Source organism: Aphelocoma coerulescens, chromosome 6 (assembly GCF_041296385.1).
Source record: "Aphelocoma coerulescens isolate FSJ_1873_10779 chromosome 6, UR_Acoe_1.0, whole genome shotgun sequence".
Lineage (NCBI taxonomy): Eukaryota > Metazoa > Chordata > Aves > Passeriformes > Corvidae > Aphelocoma > Aphelocoma coerulescens.
The window spans coordinates 15379758-15402567 of NC_091020.1; the positions used below are offsets into that span (position 1 = coordinate 15379758).

General features: G+C 37.4%; 1 protein-coding gene across 16 annotated transcripts in view; it reads right to left on the reverse strand.

The window, feature by feature from the left end:
* Positions 1 to 22810, reverse strand: part of KAT6B (lysine acetyltransferase 6B) — a 111377-nt gene that overhangs the window by 70838 nt on the left and 17729 nt on the right. Inside the window, exon 2 of one of the 16 annotated variants that reach the window (XM_069019332.1) lies at positions 8934 to 9009. The exons of the other annotated variants lie outside the window; for them this stretch is intronic. Within the exon in view, the coding sequence (XP_068875433.1) occupies positions 8934 to 9009 (76 nt within the window). The remainder of the gene's footprint in view (positions 1 to 8933; positions 9010 to 22810) is intronic. 16 annotated transcript variants of the gene reach the window in all.

Here is a 22810-nt window from a genome sequence, read left to right on the forward strand (position 1 = left end):
ACATCTAGTAGCACCCAGACCAAGCATGGATCACTACTATATTTCAAAACAGTCTCAGATCTACTTTTTCAACCTGCCAATAAATTAATATTCAATTAATTCAAATTATATATTAAAGTCAGATATAAAGAAAGGCAAAAATCAATTTTTCTTGGTAATGTACTTTTAATCCCCCTTGTAGGCCCCTCTGATAACAAATTCAAACCCCAGATGGCCAAGACACTTTAACTGATACAGTAGGACTATGCAGGCAGGCAGAAGTGTTGATTTAGGAAGCCAGGGATTTCTACTGCTATGAAAAAAGGCTCTCAAAAAGTCCCTGAAAATCCTGTAACAGCCCACACAATCTGCAGATTTATATTCCTTTTAATTGTATCATTGCAATTCAATGATTTAGTATTCATATGAGAACAATTATAAGTTTGATAGTTATTCACTTTAGTAAAGTTTATTGTTCAAAGAGTGCTGGAAAAGACTGATGAGAACTAAAAACTTGGTTATGTATCATGCCCCTTGCCAGCTAAAAATAAGGTGAAGAACATCTCCATATCAGAAAGTCACCAGGAGAGAAAACAGCAGCTGTAAGCAAAAGCTGCTGTTACTATTGTGATTCTGTGAGTGTTTCCTAACATCATCTCTCTCCCAGAAGCTCAGGAGAAAGAATTTGCACTGTAACATCCCCAAAACATCAACTTTAATTATGAGATCTTTCATGTACTGGCACCATTCTCCTTCACAATAACTACAGATAAAACCCACAGGTACAGAATGAAGTAAAGTATTTCTTACTTTTTTCGCATCTTATCTTCTTCAGGAGGAAGGACATTACAAGAGTATTTTTCTACATTTTAAGACTTCTGTTTCCTGGGAGAAACTGATGTTCCTCTGCCCATAATCATAGTTAATCATGCAGTACAGTCACTACTCCAGCACTGCTTTCTAGGAAAAAATCAGCACTTTCACTAAGACATCTGCCCTACTCATAAGAATTTGCAGAATCATAGAATGCTTTGGGTTGGAAGAGACCTTAAAGATCATCTAGTTCCAAGCCCCTGCCACCAGGGCATGGTGGTGGGGGGTATGTGTGTGCTTCAGTAGACCACCTTGCTCAAAGCCCCATCCAACCTGGTCTTGAAAACTCACAGGGATGGGATACCCCAACTCTGGGCAATCCGTTACAATTCTTCACCACCTTTACAGTAAAGAATTTATTACTAATATCTAATCTAAACCTTACTTTAACCATTTCAATTGAACCTGCTCTTAAACCTTTTCATTCAAAGTCATTACCCCTTGTCCTATCACTACACACCTTTGTAAAAAGGCCCTCTCCAGCCTTCCTACAGGCCCTTTCAGATACTGGAAGGTACTATACATTCTCCCCGGAGCCTTCTCTTCTGCAAGTGCAACAAGCCCAACTCTCTCATCCTGTCTTCATAGGACAGATGCTCCAGCCTGCTGAGCATCTTCATGGTCTGCTGACCAGCATCCTCTAGGGGATCTGCACTATTTGGAGGGGAAAGGTGGAATGAAAGTATAATGGAATACTGAAGTCATCAGCTGAGGGAAAAGGTATTCCCCATATAAACCTACACACACTCCTGGAAACCAGTATCACTTAAGATGAATGACTTTTCCCCAGAACACCTATGGTGAATCTTCTCTGGACACACCATAATAGGAGATAAATTCAGTGTAAAAACATAAATTGATGTCAAGTCAGACAACAGAGAAACACAGCAAATCAATATCAGAGTCCTGAACACTGCCAAGGGTGGAGGTGCAATAATCTCTGGGCAGCCTCTTGATTTTCTCAAGAATAAATCCTTCTATCAACCATCACAAGCACATTCTCTAAAAGCTTAAAATCTCTGAAGCTAAACGGAAGCAAAAGTCACAACCTAGCAGCAGACAAATCACAATGATATCACCTGATAGAGTTGTGTAAGATGTCAGAGCCATGTTGCAACTTTAGTGTATACAGGGGCATAAATTTATTACTGCACTAGTTAATCCCACGTTCCCTCACTTGAAATTTATTTCCACTACAATTCTGAACAATGTACTGGGGCATTTTTACAGCTTTTGTAAGTCACATTTAATTGAAAACATCTACATTAAGCTACAAACAGCTGCTAGAATAATAATTCAATGAAGAGCTTCAGTTTCTGTTTTGGATCTGTAATTTGCCTCCTTTCCCACTGTCTTTGGATAGCTGATTAAAGCATCATTGTTTAGAAAAAAACTCAAAAGTTAAGGACCGTTCTTTGCTCTTCCCACAATACTTAAACACCCCGGAAGAGAGCCCAGCACTTAGGAGCTCTGACCTTATCCCTTGGAACTGAAGCTGAATATGTAGCTGGCCTTCAGCTCTGTACAGAATTATTGTCATGGTCAGCATAGACATGTACCCCCAAACGATATGAGGAAAAAAGAGAGAAGCCTACAGCACACTTCATCGAAAGGTGTCAGCTCAGGGAAGGTAACATAACAAATTAATATTAATTCATTCTCAGCAGCAGTTACACCGAGAACTTTTCACCCTAAAGACTAAGTTTACAGAGACATGGAACCTTCTTCCTGCCCCAAACTCCCAAGTACACTGGAGACAAAAGTGAGAGGACTGTGCAGTAACTGTTGAAATGAAGAGTTTCTGGGACACTTGGAATATAAAGCAATTTAAAAGTGATTCCACGCTCTAATTTAGCGGAGTTAATCAACATGCACTCATCTATACTTGATCTGCTCAGGGATTAAAAGCAAGCATAATTTCTCTGAAAGAACATCACTATTTGCCCTAGACAGCATGTTAGCATTCTAAAGTAATTCTAAAGCAATTCTACTTTTAAGACAACACACCCACCAACTGACACACTATTCACAGTTTTAGACTATTCCATCTTGTTTTACCTCAAAAAAAAATGTAACAACTTTTTAAACTGACCCTTCCACTCATTCAGCTTTATCAGGAAGAATTTAGGGAGATGCCTTCATATTACTTCAGTTTGAAAAGTGATCATCTAGCAACCAAACCCGTTAACTTACTCATAATGCCTATCAGGTATGCATGAAAACTGTACAGACTGTGTAGCACAAAGAAAAACTGATAAAAATATTTGGTCATATGATTGAGGGTCAGAGAGGACACCAGAAATACCAAATTTCTATTCTGAACACAAGAGAGAAAAACAGAATTTTCCAGTGTCCTGAAAATACGGTCCCGGGCCCGAAAACCATCCAGCATTTGTCTCCTACACGGCAAATCTCTGCATACCTCGTTTATGCGGACGAAAGGACTCAAGTTGAGCTTCTGCTACTTGAACAAGTGAAGTAACTAATGCTAGAAGGAGCATTTCTGCACACCAATAAATGTGTGCAATAGTCTTAAGACCAATAAACATGCTCTTGAAAACACATTTGCCCTTGAAGCTATCTTTTTAAAATAGCATGCAGCTCTAATGTACACCTCCCCGCTGCATGAAAGGACCTTCTCAAAAATCTGGATTATAAAAAAGGGTTTGTCTATACACTTACATTATGATGTATGTATAATTTATGTTGAAAGTTTAAGTGCATCTCTATTTCATTCTAAATACTCCACCCATCTCCCCTTTTGGAAGGAAAACTATAAGAAAGAGTTTAAAGAACTGAAGCATTTTGCATAGTTTTTTGCCTTCTGAACAGTTTTTAACATTAATTACCAGTTCTTCAGTTGTAGCTCTGCAAAAGGAGCATCATGGCAGAGCTGCAAACACTCACCACTGCCATCTAAGCACAATCTAACCGCAAATCAAAAGTTACAATACTTAATGATGCTAGAAATAAAGCGAATAAACCGAATCAACTGTGGATGTCCAGGCTTAACTTATACAATTGATCTAATGTAATGGTCCCCTAAATTCCCCAACTACATACAACAAATTGTGTTAAAGCAACAAAATATACAACATGGGCAAGAGAATAGATTTATATCCAGATTAGCATGGAGGTAGGAGAAAGGGAAAATATGTATTTCACACAGGTGCATACACTTGAAATCTGCATGTAAGGCAAAGGAGGTAACTGATGCAACCAGGCTGTGTTGCAATATCATCATGATTTTGATACTGAGGACAACTACAGCCAAGCGCTTAAATTGATTTGCCACCTCTAGTTTCTCAATTAAGTACATAATCATCTGATCACAAGAAGTATATAAAGCAAGACTGAAGGGTAAACATAAGACATGATCATTCATGTTTTAGTAGTAAATTCAAGGGTAATGGTGGGGGGGGCAGGGGGAGTTGCCCTGTCAACACCTCCTGAAAGACTACTAGATCTCATAGTTAAGATAAAAGAGCAGTGGAGAAACACACCAAGAGGAAACAACAAAATAATGTTTTGTAGAACAGGAATAACACTGAAACCACTTTTACCTCCATAAGCTTAGTATCCTCTCTAATTAACGTGACCTGCCCAAAGTAAGTTATAATGCTGAAAATCCAAGACTGCAATGTTCTTGTAGGGCAGAGTTTGGACATGTCATATCCTGAAGTAACCCCTATTCCCAAATCAACAACAGTCTACAGCGAAGGAGAATGAATTCTGGCATTTCTTCAAGTCTGACATGCAGACTGCTCTGCCCATATGATTTCTTAAACTAAGTTATAGTTGCTGCACGTATCTGAAGAAGGCTCTGTGCACCACACCGAACAAAGAAACGGAGATCTCCACACAGGATCTTAGCATGACGTCTTCCTCAAAGTATGTGCAATCGTATCTTTACAGAGTAAAAAATAAGTACACAATGCAAGAATAACAGGGCACCCCTTAACTCTGCTCCCTAGCGCCACAACCCTAAAAGCTGGTGAAATGTAGTAGTAACAAGGATTCAAGAGCACACTGTTGCAAACACAACCTTCTGAGATGCCGTCACCCCTCAAATCTAAGTCATGTTGGATCCCAGGTTGAGCAGGCACCGGAACTCCCGTAGCCAGGAACACAGAGGTGCTGCTGTTCTCCACTGCTGAAGCCAAAACATCAGCTAAGCAATACACAATGGCATTTATAATAATGACTGGGGAAGAGGACCCTCCCATCCTATATTCAAGATGCCTTTCTCATTCTTAAGGGAGCTGTATAAGAAGAACCCACATCAAAGTAAAACATTTGAGTGCAAAAGTCAAAGCAGACTCAAATTCCAGAAAACATTAAGGCCTGCAGTGCCATCTCATTTATCCATGATAGCCTGATAATCTGAGAATTAGGAGACCAAATGTTAGGAGATCTAGCTCAAAGCTAATATTCCACCCCACAATCACGGAAGAATCTTCATTTCAGGAAGGAAAAGAAAAAAGGAAGAAATAAGTTAGCTTTCCAAAGAAAAACTAACACAATACAGATAGCTTTGGATGTTATAGGAGGATGAGATGAACTGACTTTGGCTCCAAAACATAAGTATGTTATTTCAGAGCAGCTCAGTGCCAAACGTAACCACCAATCAGACACCAAAACACTGCAAGAGCAATGCCCCAACCCTCCACCAGTGAAAATATCAGCATTACTTCCAGTGCCCAGACTAGAGAGCAGTAGCAAACAGGGATTTGGGAAATTAGAGAGAGGAGACACATGTCATTTTACAGCTGTGCAGAAAGATCTGGTTCATATTTATTAGCTGCATTTAATTTAGTGTTGATCTAAATAATAAAACATCTATTTTTTTCAAGTGTCATTAGCCTATTATTAGTTACACGAGAAAACCAGTATTGGATTGCCCCCATGCCACCTCCCCCCAGCAATATTCCACTTGATACTCATTCATCTCCAGGATTATCATATAACTACCAGTTTAAAGCTGGATCAATGTTTTTTCACTTCACTGAACAATCTAATCAATAGCAACAAGGACATTCTGCTGTCAAAAGCAAGCTGCTGCTCGTGCTGCTAGTCCCCCCTGGGCTTGGTGTTAGAGAACTATGTTAGATAGATCCTAGCATGCAGCACTCAATGTGACACTGATCACTCTGTAGGCACAGAGCAAGGTATTGATACCAACTTTACAGCTAAATCAACACAGCTAATTGCTGGCACCTTCAGAAAATAAAGCTGTAGTCATGACAAACAGGTTGTAAAACTATTTGCACCTCCTACTGAGGAAACTAACCTAGTCTGATTTCTGGTTTAATTACCTATGTATGCATTGATTTTTTAGGAAGGCAAATTAAATGGAGAAGCTTGCAACAAAATAATTCAAAGGCATTTCTCTAATCAGTACTACATATGTAAATTTAAAAAATTTTCATCCCAACCACAGGAAAGCATACCACTCTTATTACAAGTCTACAGCTTCTGGAGAGCCTGAAAATCAAAAATATCACTGCACACTTTTCAAGCAAGAATAATGTGTTGTACTTATATTACACGAGATCTAAGAGGATGGGGGGCAGTTGTATATACAAGAGATTCCAGCTTAATCTCTTACAAATACATGCCCAACAGTGCATCCAAAGCAAAACCCACTCGCTGGGCTATTTTGTTCAGTCTGTAGCAACAACAACAACCACCAAAAACCCATCCCCCCAAAAATAAAAGGGCTTAAATTTGACTCCATGATCATCTTATTAAATAAAATTAAGCAATTCCTAGCTGTATTGCATCTTTCATTAATGTACACAAACAGAAAAAATGTGGGGTTTGAAACCAGTGTTCTGTAATGGGAACAAGATAGGAGAGAAGAGGTCAGAAAGGCCAGAAACATCACACTAAAGAAATGAAAACGTTGTTCCTCATTACGTCTGGCTATCTTAGCAGGCTAATTGCACAGAACACATAGATCCTGCATTGAAACAAGATGGTGAAATCCACTTCCATTGCTATAAAAGCAGAAAAACAACACAGATTTCTCTCTTTATTCTAGCTATGAAATATCCCTTAAAACCATCAGATTTTGAAAGTATTTAGTTTCACACTAAGAAACATTAGCTTAACCTAGAATCTTGGACATTTATGAATAGTTCATTCCTCAGAACAACACATCTAGTAATATCGGCTTCTGACTGGATTATCTATCTTCACTACCTCCTCAGCTTCAAATTCTCAAAATATATCCATCATGCTCACACTTAGAACCTCAATATTCTTCCTCCTTGCTATTTACCATGGCTCTCCATCTTACCAAGAAGGAACATATAATCCAGTATACATATATTAACTCTTTATCTGACTGCTACCTGTACCATTATGTAAAGTATCAAACACAAAGATGAAGATAGAGCTGTCCCCACTCCTCTTTCAGCAGTAATGCTTCCAAAGACATTGACTTGCCACTCTCCATTTCCATAAAACCTACTTGTCATTTTTGCTTGAGTAGAAGTTAACTGTGTGATCCAGCCATTAAGTTCAACTTTACCAAGGGAAGATGGGCAAAGTACATCTGACTGATGCTGACTGCAGTTGCAATCTAACTGCAACTGCTTTCTATTTTTTTTTATGTTGGAAAACAGAAAGTAAATCAGCAAGCAGATATCCTTAACAAATGTACTATTTTTCCCCTCTGTGGAATTGTAGCTCCAATACCAGTACTACCTCTGTATATTGGACCAGACTGAGCTTAAGCATCTCTACCCAGCAGTGTGTATCCAAGATGGATGTATATCAGAATAAACTAGCACTGCTGAAAGAAGCATAGAAAGAAAGTAGATACTTTCTATCCATACAAAACCTGTCAATCTGCCACAACACTGAAACTACTTTTTTTTTTCCTCCTGCTTATGGGAAAAATGGGGTAGTGGCTCAATCACATCCAAATCAAATAAGCCTGAGCTGAAGTCTCTGTCCTAACAGCAAAATTAGTTGCTACCTCTTGGGTCTAAGCAGCAGCCACATCTGTCTTCATGACTCAAGCACCAATTAACAGGCAGTTACCTGCAAGGTCCCAGGTCCTACCAAGAAATGAGGCAACAGAAGAAACCTGCCAGCTTGCTGTGGTATCACTGTAATAGGCCTGGGAAATGCATTTTTAGCATGTACAGCAAGTGCAGCACATGGAGCTTCCTCAAGTGTGTTCATCAGATGGCTTCAGATATGGTCTAAGAAATCAAAATAGGAACGACTATATTAAAGGGCAATACCTTCACATATGTCCTTTGCTAAAGGGAATCAACAGGCCAGGCTGTTGAAATTTCCAAGACCATGAAATTACTGTGATTAAGCCTGGGATGGACACCTGTTCTTAAAGGACTGGACTGAGACTCCCTTTCATTTACATAAGTATGCAAGCAGCCAAGATAACCTCCCACAGTAAAGGGCCTGAACCATATTTCCAATAGTCCTCTGGAGGTGAAAAGCCTCACGTCATCAGCCTTCCAAAGTAAAACCATGCAACAATAAAGTGCCAAAATTCTGCTAGGTAACATTTCAACAGCCAAAGCAGAATCTGAAGAAGATCCACAAAAACACAGAATGAAACTGAAGCTGACGTCTTGCCAGAGGTTCCTAATACTAATGCACTGCTGACAGCCACTTTCTGTCACCGGTGTCCTCGAACTTGAGCAACAGTTTTAGTAGAAACACAAGCTTCAGAAGAAACAGGCTACTGCACAAAACAGTGATGACAGATCAGAGAAGCAAACTCAACACTTCTTGAGCTTGACAAACAGTGATCAAGCTCTCAAACTACAGAAACAATTAAAATCCCTAAAGATAAGGTGTCAATAAAATAAATAACTATGAGGTGAAAGAACGCTTATTTTAGAATTTGTTTTCCTTTCTTCACCCACATAAGCCAAAGACCACCCACAACTACCTTCAGCAAGGTTTAGGAGGACTATGAACAGCTATTTCCTTTTAATGCCTTTGCAAAAAAATTATGACTGAAGAAATGACCGTGTGTTGGATCTACTCTGGGGCATCAGTCAGTATTACTGTAATTCTTTATAATGCATGGTCAAGCTTACCCTGATCCGTTGCTTGATTCTAGAACAGAAGTGTTGAATGCATGCATCCATACGTATCATGTTTATCAACTGCATCCTAGGAATATGAAGAAAGCTGTAATATAATAACCTACACAATATAAATTCTACTACATTAAAACTATAATTACCTTACTAAATTTAAGAATAAAAGTTCTATTTTGATAGAGTGAGAAAAAGGAATTTTAATGAATTATTGTTTTGTTTGGCATAGCGAAGCTTGTTTGTTACAGCATGTGGAAGTGTTCTTGTAAGTAGATGCAGTCCTTGCCAATATGTACTTTCAAGCTATACTAATACTCTTTAGCAACAAACATACAATATTTTAAAACACTGTAGCTGTAAGTGTTGCTATATTTCAGAGTGAAAATTGTTTCAAACTAATTCTGATTTTAGTATTGTTATTTAAAATATGCAGTTTCTAGGATTTCTAAAACACAAGCTTAACCCTGGTAAACACGACAGTCAAATAAACTGTCAAATCTGATGGCAAATTTTAACAGCAGTGCAGTTGTGTCCAGTCAGTCTTCAGGAAGTCTAATAATTTCATTAAGTCTTTGAATATACACATGGAATTAGGGAGATATGGATCCTGATGTTTTTCTCTCATTTCATTCCCAGCTTTGTGATTACATTTAATGAACAAGAACTGCTCAGGACCCCTCTCTCTCAATACTACCTAGCCTACTTCATTTAGACCCCAGACACCATGCTGAAATCTACTTTGATGCTCACAGCTTATCATCTTTCTTCTACTCCACTGCCACCTCTTTTCACAAAAGTTTATCTAATAGAGTGACACTTGTTCACAACCATTGGAGCCTTTCCCTCCCACCTCTCCCTGGCGCATTCTTTTGAGAAACATGCCGAAGAAATACTGCAGGCACGAGAAGGGAAACAGGCAAAACAAAAAAACCCACACAAACAACAACAACCAAATAAAAACTTTAAAAAGCATTCCATTTGCCTTAAACTGATGCAAGCTCTGACTTTACTGAGTCCAAAACAATATATACCACTCCAGAAACAGAGCTTCCTAACCCTAAGAAATGTTCTGGCAAGAGATGAGCTATAGTACAGCAATTGCCAGAAACCTGTAACAAACGAATGCTGAAGACACTCAAAGCAGGTATCTTCCAGAATTCCTTTTTAAACTATAATCTAGGACTAGCAACTCGCATACAAAACTTCTTTTTTCTATTTATTTCATTTTTATAACTTCAGCTGATTAAGATCTTTTTAACAGCAGATACCAAGTTTTTCCACTGCAGTAAAAAACAATCCTGGCCAAGAAAAGATTTGCCCATTAGCTGCACTATCTCCACAAAGACAGCAGCCTTATTAAATTACAACTGTTTGAACAAGGTCAAGCACTCAGGGTTTAATTCAAAGTGTTTCCAGGTATAATGCTGTCAGGTCAACTTAAACAAGCCAACAGAGGCTTTGAGCTTGATTAAATATTAAAACAGAATCTTTCACATCTGTTTTTACCCAAGGATGAAATTACTGTACATCACTACAACCAGCTCATTAATACACTAAACACATATCTTGCCTCAAAAGGTTACAGGAATATCAATGCTTCAGTGTGCCTGCAGTGAAACCTACACAACTCAGCTAGAAGCGAGGTCACTGCATACTTTAACAGGATGTCAATATTTTTTTATAAATGTAAGAGGTAATCAGTTAGTCATAGATACATTTTAAATTAAAAGATGGGAGCCTCCAGTGTAGCTAAATCAGTTGCCTTTGATCTGAACCTTTTAAATGTTCATCTTATTTTCTTTGATAGATAACTTGATAACAGGCACAAAACAGAAAGCTTGATCCAACAGTAATTATTTTTCAAACTGGAGGGCTGTCATGCCCAACTAGAAATTTGCTTTTAAAAAAAAAAACTGCACAGCACAATTTTTAATTGAAATATAAAAAGGTCTATCAGGATCATCTATTTCAACACCTATCATTTCTAATGATACTTTGATGGCATATTTGGGTACAGGAGAAGAAAATGCATTTGAGGATACAAGTTCTTTGACAATGATAAATACACTGTATTAACTACTCCACATGGCATCTGCAGCCCTTTAAAACACAACCAAAAAAATAGATACTCCTCTAGCATTATCTTTGTATTAGACAGGAGACATTAGTCAAATCATGTTTCCTGACTGCAATCCATAAAAAGCAGAGACAAATGAAAGTCATCTATTCAGAGCAACAGATGTACAAGACAGGACTTGGAAGGGAAGCTATGGGAAGTGTTTTGCATCTAGACCATGCTTATCCCAGATAGAAAATGGTCTGTGTATTTGTGTGTGCTGAAACTGAACCTAAAAATCACTTGCAAAATAAAATTTAAACAAATCTAGCAAATTTGCCACAAAACATTCAAACCTACTAGAGAGTCTTGACAGCACTCAGGGTTGGGCAGGAGGAAAACTACTTGAATATGTAAGTTCTTACATAATGAATAGGAAAAACCCTAACACCTCTGAAAGCCCCAGCATCTCTTTCAGGAGTCAGAACTATATATTTTAAGCACTGCTAATAAGGCATGAGATAATTTGCTTAAGACAAAATAAAATTCCAATACAACACAGTCTTCTACCACCCACTAATTTACATTTGAACAATATAATCAACTAGACCAAACTATGCTTAATGTAAAGTCAATAAATTCCTTTTTGGCTGTTGACACAAAAATCTACTGGGAATTAAACACTTGAGGAAATTAATCATTATAACACTCTGGTTCAATGCACATCTGTATTGAAATAATTTGGTCTTTAATTCACTTTATTTGTAGTTGGGTTTAAGGCAGTAAATTTGATAGAAGCAGGCCTCATTAAACAGATCTAGTTCAAACTGCTTTTCATTAAGCTTGGTGTATCCGAACAAAGTCAAAAAAGATTCATTTCCTTTCAAACAATTCTGCATTATAAAGTAACCCAAACAAACCAAGATCATTAATACATAATATAAAAAAGGCATTTACATTTGATCTCAGCAAAAGCCAACATTAATGATCTGTTTGCTTTCAATACATTTTCTTGAGGCACAGACATACTCCTTTCTTACTGCCCACAGAAACTTACATGGACAAATAGCTGGAAGACCACCAAAATAAAGTGTCTAGAAGCTCAGGCTACTATGACAACTTCACAGCTTCCTGTTTTAAGAGTTATGTTTAATACTTTCAACACAGATGTAGTTTAGCATGGTGGCTCCCAGATTTAGTTAGCTTGGAAATCAGCAGCAGCAACAGGTGGCTGGTGCAAAGACACCTTGGGAGACACCACATCCATGTGCTGGGAAAACCTGTGCTGAGTTACCTGACCGAAAAAAAAGTGACAGATCCAGCTAAGAGAATGATATCAACACTCCTCTCTACAGGAATTCAAAACCAGCAGCAACTCTGCAAAAGGTGGCAGCAATCACAGCTCCATATGTAGCTGCTAGGACACACTGAGCAGTTCAGCAGCCTGAGCATGTCTCCAGCTTGAAGTCTTTACCCCAGTCTCTGTCAGGACAGGGCATGGTGTCACTGCATATTACTACAGGAGCCCTAAAGTCAGCATAACACACTATGGAAACATCTGGCAAAACAGAGACAGTCACACTAAAAATGTGCTTAAAGACGTGTGCAGTAACTCAAGAGCGCAATGTTAATTGCTTCCACACGTATTTACCTTTCCATGCTGTTCAAGAGACAAGACAGGCAGCACATTCTATGCAAAGGAACTGCCTACTCTCAAGCAGGCACATAAGCAAAATCCTAGATGGTATGAATAAACTAGTATCTCTAGAGAAGATGTTTATTTTCTTGAAGTATGCACACATATTCTAGATAAAATAGAATATTTTTGTGATTTGAAGAGGTGAAGAACTTTACAAGTTAAGTTTTGAGCTTCCCAACACAACACTGGGCCCTGTCCCATCCACTGCTTTCACTACACATAGCTCGTGCCTCCATGTCCACTCCTTCAGAAACAGAAACATGTACACGTGTAATTTCAGCCTTACTATGCCACACAGTACAACACCTACGCCACAACTGAGTTGTAAGTAGCAGACATGTGTTAAACTGGGGTGGGAATGAAGAGGGAGATAACCTAGCAAGAAATAAAAAAGTATTCCTAGCAATTAAACAAAATAAAGGCACAAAAACCCCCGCTCAACCTGAGCCCTTATGAAAATGTTTTCCCATTCTTCAGAACAAAAAAAAAAAAAAAAAAAAAACCCTCCAAAGCTATTTAGTTACACTACTTCCTAATCAAGCCCAGTTATTACTAGAGTATTGGACCAAAAGAAAGAGAGGACATTAATAGCTTGCACTCCTCATAACATTTAACCTTCCATAAGGCTTAGTCTGATATACTTTTGTGGTTCCAGGATCTGAATTGGGATTTAAGTACCTAGAAATCCTTGCCCACCTCCAAAAACAAACATCACAGGTGACTACACTGACATGTTCAGGTGACTACCACTTATTCCATAAACAAGCACTGAACAAGCATAGTTGTGCAAAAATCATTCCTTAAGTCCCTACAAGTAGAAGAAGAACCCATAATGACCAGAATGGCTCTTGTACTGAGTTTCTCCCACTCCTCATATAGCCCGGTCATAAAATTACCTCACAGGTGAGGAACACACTAACACTACATTTTGCTAGTGATTTCAGAAGGCATCAAACTCATCAGTAACAAAGGTCTGGTTTACTGCAGTTGGACATGGTACCATGACATTTGTTACGGCAACCCCACATCTTTTGGCCCAAGTATCTGCAGCTATTACCAAGTTATTCAATTAACTTGAAAAGACAAAACCTCAACACTGCTAAGTGGTTGATGGTACCTGCAGAAAGGAAGCTGTTCTGAGTAACAAAAATTACCATTAAAAGTTTACAGTAAACAGGGTATTTTCTTCTTTCATCTTTCTTTCATTCCCCATAGTCTTCTGGTTTTCTCCTCTATCCTCACTCAATACTGCACCTCATTCTTCTACTTTTAAAATCAAAATCTTTCAGTCTTCACAAAACAATGAGTTTGGTACATCATTATATAAATGATGGTGGTGCAAATAAAACATTCTATATATACATTTGTGCATGAATATGTTTAAAAATAGAGTACCTCAAGGCATATAAAAATCACTTCTGAGAAAAAAAAGAAAATTCTCTTCCCTGGAAGCTGTTTAAAACTGTTATTTGCATCAATTCCTGAATCGCTACTGCTAAGTGGCATTAGAATGTAAAATCACACTCTACAGTTTTCTCCTCTTGAGATTTACAGTTAAACGATAAGAAAAATACTTCCTGGTTAAATTGGACAGATAATGCAATACGGCTTTTATCAAACCAATAAATATGTTATAATACACAAGCCTCTGCCCCTAGGAGACTTCCTTCTTCAGGTGCTGGCAGTCTATAAATTAGCTCATTTGTAGCACAGAAAAGCTCCATAATTAGTACCTAGTTTATCATTAAAAGCTTGCATTCACTGTATGATGTCACACACTACTGAGTCTGCCTCTCATTTACACACTCAATTATTTTCTGGCATCCCAGTACAGTTGATCCCATTATTTCCTATATAATTGACCAACTTCAACAGCTGCAATTCTTCTCTCGTAAATACAGAACATATTGTAGATGACAGGATCATAGTTATCATTCTTAAAAAAATTCTACATAACATACAAATTTGACAAAGCTTAAGATGCTTTGCCCTGCAGCCAGCAAAAGTTTGATTTAAAAAGCACTGTATAGTAATTAGATTTAAACCACAGAATTACTTAATGTACCACACTCATTGACTGGTAGAGCTTTTATTGCAATAGATTAGACTCATTACTTAAAGAGTCTGAAAAGCAGTTGAAGATCATTTACCTCTGGTACTAGAAATTAATACACTTACTACTTACTTTTGATTACAGCTGCAAATGAGACATACAGACAGAAGTTCTGGGGATCCAGGAATGCCAGATACACTCCCGGACCAATGCAGGGCAGGAAGTGTCCTAGCTGACTCAAATCTCACCTAGTGACCAACATGCTAGATCCTCCTAAATCCTTCTGGTAAAACCTGGAATGCCTGCTCTTAGAATTTCTTCTACCCAAACAGCTTGAAATGGTAAGCCCCTATAGTGTAGACATGTAAGACAATGGACAATTCAGTACTTTATTTCACATAGCCATGAGAAACCCTGAGATGTTTTCATCTATTTCTGCAAAATCTTTATACCCAAGAACAAGAAGATCTGAGAAAATATCTGTATCTTATTTAGCATAAAAACATCTCCAAGTCAGAAAGCCAAGAAGTCCTTTCTTACTGGCCCTCAACACATATGAAGAATGGTCTTAATGTCCATTAATAAATCTAATGACTCATTAATCAAAGGAGAATACAGCAGTAGAAAAGACAGGACTCAACAACCTGCAACTGTACTGTGCAGCAATGTTTGCCCCTGCAAAGCAAAAGCAAAGAGAGAAAGCAAAGTTTTGGAAATCTAACATGTTGTACTGCTGTGCATATACATGGAAGACAACTTTTACAGGAAGATAGTATATTTTGCCCCCCTCACTTCTATCCTTTATTCTATACCATGAAAATAAATAAAACTCCTTTTATTTTTTTTTTCACACCTTCCTTGGAATTTAATGGACAATACCTGTTAACTGTATTATACAGCTTTTTATTGTGGATTTAGGGTTTTTGTTAATACCATTTGCACATCAGGTATATTCACAATGGCTTGGAATTTCAGACAATTTCAAGGATTTTTCTTCATATTACTAGGAACAACAAAGAACCCAACCCCCAAACACAAGAAAAAGCAACAAAGCAGCTTCCTGTTAGGAGGCAACAGATTCTGCCTTTTATTGTTGCACTTTAACATGTGCCACTTGTAAACCCTGACAGCCAGGACAGAAAAATCTGTAGCACTCAGGAGATTTTCCTCCAGAGGGAATGTATTTTATCAAGGATAACACACTAGCCAAACATCTCCAAAAGCTCTCACAGGTAGGTGCCCACCAGTACTGATGACAGTTGAAAAGCCATCTTGGGCATCTGCTGGTGTGGTTGAACTGTCTGCAGCATCTTTCCAATGAAGCCATAAGATCCATGGGGAAATGGAAAAAGAGAGTAGGGAAGATTCCACCTCCAAACCTGTATACCGCATTTAAGTTTTGATTTGGCATTCCTGTTTTACACCATTAAAGATACTTCAGGTTTTTAACCCACAAAAGAATGCAAATAATTTAGGTCACTATGGAGCTTGCACATGAAAATCTGTACTGACCAAATTCAGGAAAACAAGATCAAGGCAAACACCTCACCCCTTTCTACAGGATGGCTGCAAGATGCGACAGCATAGCAATACAACTGAGCTGCACAGCACATAATCTTCTCCTTCCAGCCCAAAATTTTATCTATTTAAACTATTATATCATTTATCAGTGTACCAATTATGCCATATGTGCATCAACCTACAAATACAAAAGCAAACCTGCAGCAAAGCCTTACAGCAAAAGAACAATACTTTAATCATAAGGAATTACAATTTCAATAAGGTCTAACTAATGAGGAAGAAACTAACCTTTGTGGTAGAATGTTAGGCACAAAATAGGAAGTTTGTAGCACTCCATTAAAAATATTTGAATATTTGTGTTCAAGACAAAAATTCAAACAAAACAACCTCGAGAAAAATGCATTCTTTAGACACAGATCAGGCAGCTAGTGAAGCTAGTCTTCTGAGTCCTGTAATCAGTGACTACAAAATGAATTCCAAGGTAGTTATGAACATACATTAGCTAAGTTCACATGCTGATAAAGCTAAGGATAACAGTATGGTCCTCTATATAGAAAGGTTACTTTTCAACTTGTTATATCATGGAGGAGAGTCAAGATCTTCTTAAATCAGGTACATTTCAGGCATTAAAGAGAAGAAAACAACAGTACTACAGAAGTGCTTCTGCAACACAAATAAGGCTACTCAATTCCAAATAATGTGCTATTAACAAAATTCCATCATTCTTTATTTGTTTGCAGAACAGCTCTTTCCTGTAATCTAGGTAAGAACCTTTCCATCTTCAAACAGAGCATCTGCATGATACCTCTCAAGACAGATTCTCCAAAGTCAGAATAATTAAGCATTAAATTAAGCCCTAAAAAACTGTCTTCACTGCATCCACTTGGTCTTTTGGTTCTACTCTAATGGATTATTTATTTAATATAGTCAGAATGTAATCCAATGTTACAAGTCATGATCAGAGAAAGATTATTTTAATCCCAGCTATAAAAGCTTGAGCTCTTGAGCTAACACACTAGATAGACCTATTCTCAAGCTTCACCTGTGCTACTACACTAGCACTGCAGATCCTGAAGCACAAAATACCATAGAAGAGACTGATGCGTCCTGACTTAAGACTTTGGAAACTTAAACAGCACATTAAGCCTGCGTTTTCTACTCAGTTTTACATCAGTCAGGAAATACACACACGGTCAGGGCCTCAAGCCAGCTGGTGTGAACTGATGGTGGAAGGGTAAGCAGGTGGAAAAAGGTAAGGCCAGTGAAACAGATGAAAAAGAAAGCATTTTTTTCGCCCTTCAGCAGATGAACAGTCTAACACTTTCCACATATGTTTCTCATTTTCCCAAATTACTGTAGGCCAAATATTAAAATATTAAACTCTGCAAAATAACCTAATAGAGATTATTACATGACAGGAAACAGAATGAACTATACTCTGTCCTATACCACAATGGCAAACTCAAACCATAGTTGGCTTTTTCCTTCCCCTAATTATGAGCAGCCAAACCACAAAACCTATGTTAAGATCTTATCAGTTAAGGTTCCCTCATGGGAAAAGTTCAGAAACAGCTGTACAATGAACCACTGCTCAGCTTCAAGTTTCTGAAATAGTCACAAATTTAAAAGAATTAAATCTGTCAATTTGGACACAATATTTGGGCCTCTTCCACCACTTGAGATATTTGTATTAGTGACTTCCTAATTAACACTCTCAAGAAGCATTCAAAGCAAAACAAAACTAACAAAAAACACCACAGTATACTGGTTTTACTGATACTGGTATCACCTCAAAAGTACAGTCTGAATATAAACTGGTAATCTGGGCAAAACAACCCAGAGAATGTAGCTGAATTGTATGTCATGTGAACAGGTTTTCTATAGATTATACATTACTGCCTCTTACTTTCATAACAGGACACTTGTTAATATCCTCTATTGAAGCTGCTAATGAAGTATTGACCACAGCTTTTCACTCAAACTGTACACTGATGAGGCTAAACAAGCAACATCATTCACAAAAAATACCTTCAATGTACTTCTCCTAATTTGGCATAAAATATATTTAAAAAAAATGTTTTTTAAAATCAATATGAAACCCCTCTGTGTTTTGCTATTGTTTTCACTAAGTGGGTTATCCATTCTAGATTATGCTGCTCTTAGACAAGCCTGAAAGAGCACATCTAAGAAACAAAAAAACAAGCATAGAGCATAAATACCCCACCTCTCCTCTGTGGTACTAACCACAGCAGGAAAAAGTGCTGATGGCATAGGCTGTATCAAATGGAGCTGTGATAAATAATAAAAAAAAAAAATTTGTAGACTAATTATTTACTGGTTTGTGAATATAAATGAGTTAAAACTGCAAATGAAATATAAACGTTGCTTTCTTGTAGCGCTACTTTAAAAACTCTTCGGAAAACTGGTATTTTTACCTGTATATAAAAGTCAGCATATCAACAGAGTATAGGAGAACAAATGCACCTTCACAGAGCTCTTAACAAGCAAGAGCTGCTGTCTTAGTTTGAAAGGCAGTTCTAAGTCATGCTTCCCTGTTGCTGTTTTGTTTGTATCAAAACACTTGTCATTGTACCTCTACTAATATCAGCCTCAATTAAGAATTTAATTACTCCCTTACTGGCTTTATAGTCTAACAGCTCATTTTCAATGAAGAGTGATGTATGATAATATGCAATATTGCCTGCGGTACCCCCACCCAGTAAACTCCTTCCAAGAAAACTGTTTAAATTTAATATTACAAACTCAAGCGTCTTTTCTCCAACTATAGCATTTAGCAATATTGAACTGAAAAGCTGTCCAAAAGCAAGCACCCTTTATCACAGGCCTTCAAAAGATCAGAGGTGAAGCTACATCACATAACTGAGTAACTTTCCAAGTTGTTACAAGTGTGCACCAGGCTTACCTGTGCCAGTTTGGGCTAGCTTGTAACAGCAGCAACAAACAGCAGTGCTGTAACCCAGGCTTTTCAACTCTGATACTGGAAGCTGTACTTTTGAAGTCATCATGCAACCTGCCTTATCTTCATCCTTATCTCCAGTGAGGCCACAGTCCCCTCACAAGTGAAAGATATCACTGCAGGAGCTATTATATTTTGGTCTGCTTTGCCTGAAGAAAGAATTAATATCAGTTCACCTTAGTCATGCAATATATTCTAGGGAAAGTTGCTAAGAGATTAAAGACTTAATTTTCATATATAATATTATGTAATAGTTTTAACACTGACGCAATCTTACAGATTTTAAGCAGACCATTCTTTAAAGCTATTTCTCTATGACAATATCTCAGATTTTTATATCATTAACTTTCAAAACACAAACCAGGTCACAAAAGCAATCTGTTTGATACTAAACAGAAGTAGAGAGGAATTACTGGAAATGTACTAGAGTTAGATGTCAGCATTTCAGTAAACTAAAAGGCAAGGGGGAAAAAAAATCCATAAAAATTTCCACTAGGTACAAGAGCAGAGCAATTTCTTCAGTCTGAGAAGCTATTTCAAACGTCTATGGCTGGATGTACTTCACTAAGTGTTTTAGCACTGTTTTCAGAAATGGAAACCAATTTGCTTATTAGGGCAAAAATATATTGGGGGTAATGAAACAAATATGAAGTTGCTTCCTTTTTACATAATTTCAAAGATGTATCATTTGACTGTGGAATCATTTGACTCTTTCTACAGCAGAAGAAACACTTCAGCTCCTGGCCTTGAGAAGATCATATCCCATTAGCTTTATGTAACAAAATTCATTCAACATAGATTAATTTCTAAATTCTACACCCCAAATACTGATTCTTAATCAGCTTTTTCATTATAATCCTAGCATTAAGATAGAATTTCTAGGTTTTGAACAATATAGTTTCAACACAAACAGCCCAACGCTTCCTGGAACTGCATGGAAAATGGTCAACTGTTTATTGGTAGAAGTCTAATCAGTGTATGATGTGGGTTGAAAGGAAATTAAGAACCCTTTAAGACATTATATACTTGATAAAAAAATGAAGCCCTCCAAAACGTTCAGGAATGAAGTCAAAGTTACACTTAAATAGGGCAGGGAAGATGAACCTAAACTGGCCCTGAAAAACATTTTCCTTCAATATGCATTAGATGCCAACCCTTAAACACAGGGTATATATGAAGAAGTGTCTATTACCCCCTCCTATATAGCAAGGTATACAAATATATCTCTTTATGTAGAGCTGATAGAACACGATTATCAAGTTCATAAATACATTTATTTTGGATTACACTTATGAGTGTGCACCTGATCTGTGGGAGTATATTTAAAAATCATAGTTTGATTCATATTTTACTCACTGTATTTCTGAAGCAACTGAAATATTCTCAGAACAACTCACTTTCAGATCCTCACAAAACAGAATTTTCTTGGACAAAGCTATACTGATCTGAAGACCATAACTGTTTTTTTAAAAAGTCTGTAAACACTAACAATCCAGAAATGTTTTCCGCAATCCAAGAACTCTAAGCTTCGTCTGGGGAATGCTCCGATTCCTTCCCCAATCCCTTTCCAAAATCATTCTAAAAACTAAATACTTCAACTCTTAAAAACCATCTTTAATAAAATTCTGCATGCTAATTTGTTTTCTAAAAGATGAGGAAACAATTTTACATGGACACTTTAATGTGACAGTGAACTATGACTTTTAGATATACTCCCATAGATTAGGTGCACACTCATAAGTGTAATCCAAAATAAATGTATTTAGGAACTTGATAATCATCAGATTGCTTAAACTATATTTGAGGCAAGTTTAATCAGGCAGAAACAAGACTTACTCCCCTTGGCACCACTTTAACAACTTGAAGAAAGACAGAGTTTTCAAAATTTGAGAAGATCAATAAGCATGTGGGGACAAAAAAGTTGAAAAACTCAGTGTAGTTAAAATGTTGAAGACTGTTATTACCCTAGTAAGACACCAATGCTTTAAAGGTAGTATTAAATAAGAAATTCTTACAGTAGTCCAACGCTCAGTACCTGGAACGGGACTAAACACCCTTTAGCATAATCTTTGTATTCACTAAATCCAGAATTCAACAGTAGAGCAGCTGCTCAGTGCCTGGTCTGCAGAATTCAATGAACGACAAAAGGTTACCTTAATTCAATGAGATAATCAGCACACATTTACCCTCTACCAAGAGTTTTCCAACCATCTGCAAGGCGGCAGAGCTGACTGCCTATAAAACAACTGGTAGCATGTTGACATGTCCTCACATCACTCATGTCAATGAAAATTTATCTCTTAGCAACAGCTAAAAGAAGCTGAACTTCCAGAAATATTTTAGATGCATCACGAGCCAACAATTTCTTCATAAGTGATTTTGATTGCTGCTGATCTCCAAACAGATGTCTACTCTAATTGGTAAAATTTATTAAATACATACCTGAAATAAGAAAAAGTCAAGTTGTCATGCCCTAAGAAAGCAGTAACAATGGGAGCCATTCTAGCTGTGCACATAAAAGACAAAAGCTAACCTTATTTGAAGATGCTGGTCTCACAATATCAGTAACAGTGAAGCAAAAATGCATGTGTTGTGGGGAAAGGAATTTGCTGTTAAGGTTGCTGTCAGAAAATGAAAGCTAAGACACAAGTCACTAAGATAAATATTTTTGACAGGAAAAGCAAAATAAGAGATTCAATGCTAATACCACTTAGCTACTAAAATTATTTTATGATTCTCTTCCTTGCTACATAGGAGCAAATAAAAAAATGTAAGGCATTAATCTTTACAAGTAAATTCCATATAAAACCTCTGATAAAATTAGAAATACACTTGTTTTAGCAAAACTCATTTGCATTAGCAAAATATGAAGAAAATTAAAATTTTACCACCAGACGGAGATCAGGAAATAGAAAAAGTTTGTTCTCAGCTATATTACAAACTCTTCTCTAGAAAACAAGTCATGCAGAGGTCTCTTCAAAATACATCCAAAGACAATATTGAGAAAGAAACAATATAAATCATTCAGATTCTGATTCATGTTAGCAGATAATGCGCAGTTTTGCTTTCTTCCATCACTAGTATTTTCCAGGAGACATACCAAATCTGTCAATCCTAAGACGAAGAGAAGCCACATTCATTTATTTCAAATCACAGGCAGAATTGAGGTGTCATCTTGAATTCAGAGCAGTATAGGAAGTTGGGAACACAGAGGAAGATTCCTCCAGTAGTTTATTAATCCAAATAAAAGACTCCTACCATCCATCTCATGTTCAGATCAGAAAAGACTCCTGCAACTCTCCACTGAAAGACTGAAAACATGCCTGCAAAAAGAGCAGCTGGTCACTGGTTTTTAAACGCAGTGCACAATTTCATAAAGCAAAAACAACTGCCCATCATCACATAAACTCCAAATGGCAAAGTCCAGAACTTATTGAACACAAGTACCAATAACCTCCTTCCTTAAGTGTATGGCAGACAAGCATGTCAAGCGACCCAACAAGTGAAATTCTTTGAACAGAAAGCCACAGAGCAAGTCACTGGCTTCTCAGAGAGCACAAACTCCAGT